General features: G+C 37.9%; 1 protein-coding gene across 1 annotated transcript in view; it reads left to right on the forward strand.

The window, feature by feature from the left end:
• Positions 1 to 7500, forward strand: part of LOC128248513 (polyisoprenoid diphosphate/phosphate phosphohydrolase PLPP6-like) — a 46914-nt gene that overhangs the window by 10416 nt on the left and 28998 nt on the right. The window contains exon 5 of the mRNA XM_089356338.1: positions 2452 to 2564. Within this exon, the coding sequence (XP_089212464.1) occupies positions 2452 to 2564 (113 nt within the window). The remainder of the gene's footprint in view (positions 1 to 2451; positions 2565 to 7500) is intronic.

The following is a 7500-nucleotide window of genomic DNA, read 5'->3' on the forward strand; positions in this document are numbered from 1 at the left end:
GTATAGATAAAGTAAGTCATGCAGTTACATGCATGCATTTGTCACAATATTATACAATAAATGTGGAGGCGCAATGGCCCAGTGGTTAGGGCAGCGGACTCGCGGTTTCGATTCCCAGACTGGGCGTTGTGAGTGTTTATTGAGCGAAAACACCTAAAGTTCCACGAGGCTCTGGCAGGGGATGGTGGCGAACCCTGTTGTACTCTTTCACCACAACTTTCTCTCATTCTTACTTCCTGTTTCTGTTGTGCCTGTAATTCAAAGGGTCAGCCTTGTCACACTGTGTCACGCTGAATATCCCCGAGAACTACGTTAAGGATACACGTGTCTGTGGAGTGCTCAGCCACTTGCACGTTAATTTCACGAGCAGGCTGTTCCGTTGATCGGATCAACTGGAACCCTCGACGTCGTAAGCGACGGAGTGCCAATAACGTGAGTATAGATCATAACAAGAAGGGAAGCAAAGTCTAACACCTGTTTTAAGAACAGGTAGGCAGATGGTGCATCCTATACAAGGCAAGCAACAACTATCTATATGTCAGTAATCTGTTCTGTCATCGGAAGATCTGTTCCGACATTGCTTTATCAGTACAAAACTTTAACGCATTTTTAATCTTTATTTTCAACATTCTATTATATATATATATATATATATATATATATATATATATATATATATATATATATATGTGTGATAAATAAATTCAAAAAGGGATAAAACTCTTTTACAAGAATTTTATCAAGAAGCCAGTGTGTAAAAAAATTCATAAGGGAAATTTCTATTCCCAAGAATATAATTATTCGTTTATATTTATATAAGGGGCATTATTACAGAAAATAATAACGCCACACAATGGACTTCTCAAAATAACCACAATTTAGTACCTAATGCGAGGAATTAGGTACTATTATTATTATTATTATTATTATTATTATTGTTGTTGCTGTTGTTGTTGTTGTTGTTTTTGCACAGCTTCTAACGCTGGAGATGTACTACAGTGTCAGCTGTTCACTACCAGTGAACTAAGGTAACACCTCTTATTTTTCGAGCACCTTCCGGAGTATTCGAACGGTTCCAAGCAGTGCTGTTTTCTGCAAGTGCTCCACCCTTATTGCAGCCCATATTTCTTCCACGTACTTCTCAAGATGTTTACTCACTGTTCCCTGGGCTCCGACAATTATTGGTACTACTCCTACCTTTTTCATCGACCATAACTGCTTAACTTCCCCAGCTAACTTGTCATATCTATCGACTTTTCTTTTTTCCTTATTGTATAGCTTGTTGTCAGCTGGACATGCTATATTTATTATCCAGCATAGTTTGTTTTCTTTCTCAACTAAGGCTATGTCTGGCTTCCTATTCTCTATCGCATGGTCGCACTGAATCATAAAATCCCACAGGGTCTTAGCATTATCATTTACGATGATGCCATCGGCTTTTTGGTCGTACCAATTTTTTGCTATCTCAAGTCCATACATGTTCGCAAAGTGTCCAATGGACAAGCCTTGATATATTGCCGTGGCGTCTCTTATATTCCTTCTGGGCTACTGACATACATTGACTGGTAATATGCCATACAGTTTCACCATTTTGTCAACATATATTTTTAAAACTTAAGAAAGAAAGTAGAAAACCATAGCTTAAAGTCGGAATCATATACCTTTAGATTAACAATCGAAGTGCGACTGATATTCAATTCCTTGTCGTTCCAAATACCACAAATCCTAATACATTAATACAACAACTGATCAACCACCCTCAGTCTCTACTCCATCTGTCTCTTCTTCCGTTCTTAAAGTGTGTTTCTGACCCATCAAGCTGTACAATTCCTAAACATACACACTGGACATATTTACTAGTCCTCTTACTACTGACAATTGATTTGCATCTCATTCGTATTAGACATATTTCCTAAAACCTCCTTTCCAGAACTACACTGTTTTGTAGTCCTCTTTTCCCATCTGCAGACAGTAATTGACAGAAAATTCGTCTTAAAGAGCTAAAGATGCTATTCTTGGTTTCAGAATTTACAATCATTCCTATAACATGACAAGTGAAAGTTGAAGGGGAATATCTTGTTTTCTATAACAATCTAAGCATTTCCCCCCACTCAAATAACACTCAACCATCATCAGTTTATCAGATCCGACATACATTCTGTCTAAGAAAGAAATATGGCACGTTTGCCGTAGCTGGCATGCCTTTTGATCATAGACCTGCTTGATCATAGCTGAACTGAAGCTAAATAACAAGATCTGATTGACACAAAAAAAAAGTTATTCATACCTTCTATATCATGAATAATAAACTAGGTATGAAGCATTCACTAATCTCAATAATAAAAAGAAAAAACAGTGGTTTAATTAAGCAAAATGGATTCTCATCAATATAATTGTAAAATTTTTTGATTGTGATAAATTTTATTAAATTTATCAATTGTAACATATTAGTTTCAGACAACCGCATTTTCGTGTGGATTGGAAAAGTAGATCTGGTAAACGTGGCTGGATGGAAGTCCAAAAGAAAAGTGGAAGGTACGAAGTTTATTGGCAGTGGGAGAACAGTATGTAAAATATATCTTTTTTTATGCAAATAATCGTATGTTTGTATACACACACACACACACACACACACACACACACACACACACACATATATATATATATATATATATATATATATAATTATTAGAAATTGGGGATATTAACCAATAGATAAGCAACTCCTATTTCAGGATAACCTCATGGTATGGTATACGCAGAGAAAATTAAATAAAATAAAATAACTAAAATAACATAAATAAAATTAGTTAAATAAATATATCTTACCTGTTTTTAATCTGTTGGGAAAGAAGATAGTACCTACGTATGTATATATGGATGTACGTACGTACCTACGTTTGTATGTATGGATGTACGTACGTATGTGTGGATGTACGTACGTATCTATGTACGTATGTATAGATGTAAGTACGTACCTACGTACGTATGTATGGATGTACGAACGTACCTTCGTACGTATGTATGGATGTACGTACGTACCTACGTACGTATGTATGGATGTACGTACGTACCTACGTACGAATGTATGCACGTACGTACGTACCTCCGTACGTCTGTATGGATGTACGTACGTGCCTGCGTAAGTATGTATGGATGTACGTACGTGCCTACGTACGTATGTATGGATGTACGTACGTGCCTACGTACGCATGTATGGTTGTACGTACGTTCCTACATACGTATGTATGGATGTACGTACGTACCTACGTTCGTATGCATGGATGTACATACGTACCTGCGCATGTATGTATGGATGTACGTACGTACCTACGTAAGTATGTATGGATGTACGTACGTGCCTACGTATGTATGTATGTACATACGTGCCTACGTACGCATGTATGGATGTACGTATGTACCTACGCACGTATGTATGGATGTACGTGCGTACCTACGTAGGTATGTATGGATGTACGTACGTACCTACGTACGTATGTATGGATGTACGTACGTATGTATGGATGTACGTACGTATGTATGGATGTACGTACGTACCTACGTACGTATGTATGGATGTACATACCTAGGTATGTACGTGTGGATGTACGTACGTACCTACGTACGTAAGTATGGATGTACGTACGTACCTACATACGTATGTATGTATGTACGTACGTTCCTACGTACGTATCTATGTATGGTTGTACGTACGTACATCCGTACCTATGTATGGATGTACGTACGTGCATACGTATGTATGTATGGATGGATGTACGTACGTGTCTACGTACGTATGTATGTAAGTACGTGCCTGCATACGCATGTATGGATGTACGTACGTACCTATGTACGTATGTATAGTTGTACGTACGTATGGATGTACGTACGTGCCTACGTACGCTTGTATGGATGTACGTACGTACGTACGTATGTATGGATGTAAGTGCGTACGTATGTATGGATGTACGTACTACCTACGTACGTAATGTATGGATGTACGTACGTACCTACGTACGTATGCATGGATGAACGTAGAGAACGAGAGGGAGAGGAGCGAGAGAGTGAGAAGAGCGAGAGAGAGAGAAGAGTGAGGGAGAGAGAGGAGCGAGAGAGAGAGAGAAGAGTGAGAAAGATAGAAGAGCGAGAGAGAGCGAGAGGAGCTCCTCCTCTTTCTCTCTCTCTCTTGCTCCTTTCTTTCTCTTGTTCCTCTCTCTCTCGCTCCTCTCTCTCTCTCTCGCTCCTCTCTCTCTCTCGCTCCTCTCTCTCTCGCTCCTCTCTCTCTTTCGCTCCTCTCTCTCTCTCTCTCCTATCTCTCTCTTGCTCCCCTCTCTCTCTCTCTCTCTCGCTCCTCTCTCTCTCTCACTCCTCTCTCTCTCTCTCGCTCTTCTCTCTTTCTTGCTCCTCTCTCTCTCTCTTGCTCCTCTCTCTCTCTTGCTCCTCTCGGATCTTTTTGGTTTGACGCGCAACATTTTTCATTTATATTTTTCTGTAGTGTTTTTGGTACCGAAACACTTACAAACTTCGTATACTTGTATATTTTGTGTTATAGAACAGATAAAAAATTTTGTACCTAATAAGGGGAAAATGGCCATCAAAATACTTGCATATTGCCTGCACTTGTTATTGGAGCTGGCATAATTATTAATGCACCTCTTTAAGGCGGCGAGCTGGCAGAAACGTTAGCACGCCGGGCGAAATGATTAGCGTCTGCCGTTATGTTCTGAGTTCAAATTCCGCGGAGGTCGACTTTGCCTTTCATCCTTTCGGGGTCGATAAGTTAAGTACCAGTCACGCACTGGGGTCGATGTAATCGACTTAATCCGTTTGTCTGTCCTTGTTTGTCCCCTCTATGTTTAGCCTCTTGTGGGCAATACAGAAATAAGAATTATTAATGCACCTCCACCAAGTGCTTCATTTCCTAGAAATAGCAGCCAAATCTTCTTCAAATCAAACTCTAGTTTGATTTGAAGAAGATTTGGCTGCTATTTCTAGGAAATGAAGCACTTGGTGGAGGTGCATTAATAATTCTGCCAGCTTCAATAACAAGTGCAGGCAATATTCAAGTATTTTGATGGCTTTTCCCCCTTATTAGCTATTATTCAATCAACTGAAACAAGTAGAATAGTGTAATTCAAACATAATAGCAGCCAAATCTTCTTCGAATCAAACTCTACCATCATTTAGAAAATGTGTTACTGAGTACTAGCGAAAAATTGTTACAAACACAGATACGCACAGCGTAATTTATTATATAAACAATATATGCGTATAAATTACCATTTTTCTGTAATTTTGTCTGCTTCAGAAGAAAACAAACCAAAAAACCGGATGAAATATGTCAACAAGGGATTAATACCATATACACCGCCACAGCAGTAACTGTATTCAGCTGAATAGATATCGGTGATTGGTTGAAATTACAGAAATACGACAACTTTAACATGAAATAACTTGTATTGTACAATTTTTTGTTAAGAAGACTAAGAGAAAAAGTTGTTTTATATGACACATTCTACCAGTGTCCCAAGTTTGAAAGTGTTTCGTTAAGAAAACAAGTGTTGCCCGTCAAACCAAAAAGATCCCAATGGTTCACTACCTTACAAAAACTATATCAGCTGAGTAAATGGCCTTCCCTAAATGCATTAAAAGCATTAAAAGATTATGTTATAATCTGATCACTATTTCAGAAAATTATCGCGTTGACTTTGAGCATAATGAGTAAGCCAAGATAAGGTAAATTTGCCGCTTCAGTTCTCCAGATCTTTCTAGACATCAGAAATACAAAAACAAAAACAAAAAAAATTAATATCCAGGCCAAATGAAAGAGGCTCTGAGGAAAATGACACATAATATGAAATTAACGAAACTCGGCTATATATATATATATATATATATATATATATATATATATATATATATATATATATATATAATTACTACAAATTAAAAGGGTAAAGGATTATCAATTTATTAATTAATAAATCAATTAACAATTAATAATTTTTACCAAGCCCATTGGTATGAAAGCACCATTATTGGTGGAGAACTTATTTAAAAGCTCATATATATTTATAAATATAATTAAGGGATCAACAAATATTTGCTTCACCATATACTGAAGTTCAGAAATAGCAGCTATATATATATATATATATATATATATATATATATATATATATATATATATATATATATATATAATAAGACAGTGTTCCAGCATAGCTACAGCCTTAGGGTTGAAACATGTAAAAGAATAAAAGAATATAGCTTCTTCACGATCTGCTGGAGTGTCCTCTTCGTCATATATTTACTCATCATGCAGGTAAAGAAGGAAACTTTCTTGTAAAAATAGGATCAGCTACCTGACTGTTTCGGACTCACTTAACTTCAACAACTATGCTGACCAATTTTTTTCTCCTAAAGATGATGTACTAAATAATGATACAATACTTGCAATGTAACAATTTCAAATAGATCGGGAGAAAAGAACGAGAAATCAGGAGTCACTCATGACGGTTTCATATTCTGACGAAGAAGTGCTAGAAAATAGTTTCGGAATCGTAAAAAGGTTAAGAAACGCTAGGACTACATTATCCAAAGTATACTTCACCTGCCTTTTATTTTTTTGAAGACGTTAGATGTGTGATTACAGGGAGCATTCGCGCTGATTTGTTTCTGTTTGATCTCAGATCAGTCCTGATTGAGCTGACCTATGATCAAAAGCATTCCATGCTGTGACCTGTAAAGGTCTAGCCTGACCCTGCCTGAGACTTGAAACCAAATCCACCGGCTTGTTGCGTGTCAAAACGAGCGGGAAATCCTCCACACTAGATGACTGATGAGGAAACACTCCACCATCTACGACCTGTACTGGTCAAGGAATGGTTAGTCTTTGTTTAAGGTTTGCCCTACATTACTGACCATAGCCTATATAACAGAGAGAATTTTATATCTTTTCCTCTGATGTGTCAGCTATGACCAAGGTGCAACACCAGCTCTTAGGTGTCAGCCAGACCAAGGAGCAACACCAGCTCTTAGGTGTCAGCCAGACCAAGGAGCAACACCTGCTTTTGCATCAATCTTAACCGAGAGCAGCATCCCTTCGATCGACATTAAGTGAGGCTTTTGGCCGTAAGAAAGGCGATGCCACCTTTATCCTTTCTTCCTTTCTAGTCAGCACCATGACTACCTTACTCTTTCCCTCTCTACTGACAGACAAACCTTTTTCTACATATCAACTATTAACCAGCGAGTCATCCTTGTCGTCACTATCACTAGAATTGCGACTGTCTCTTTAACTTGTCAGGTAAACGAATAAATATATGTAAATAACATTTCTTCCTTCTTGGTGTTAATTCTTCGATGTTCACTGGTTACTCCGACGCGAGAACCTTGAAGCGTCACATCTATAGGGCTTTCCTATAAGTAGGTTATCTCCCTTGGCTAGGCGACGCTCCATGTAGATAATTAAACTTCCGGAGGCTAACCCACGCCATT

Source organism: Octopus bimaculoides, chromosome 8 (genome assembly GCF_046866305.1).
Source record: "Octopus bimaculoides isolate indiv1 chromosome 8, ASM4686630v1, whole genome shotgun sequence".
Classification (NCBI taxonomy): Eukaryota; Metazoa; Mollusca; class Cephalopoda; order Octopoda; family Octopodidae; genus Octopus; species Octopus bimaculoides.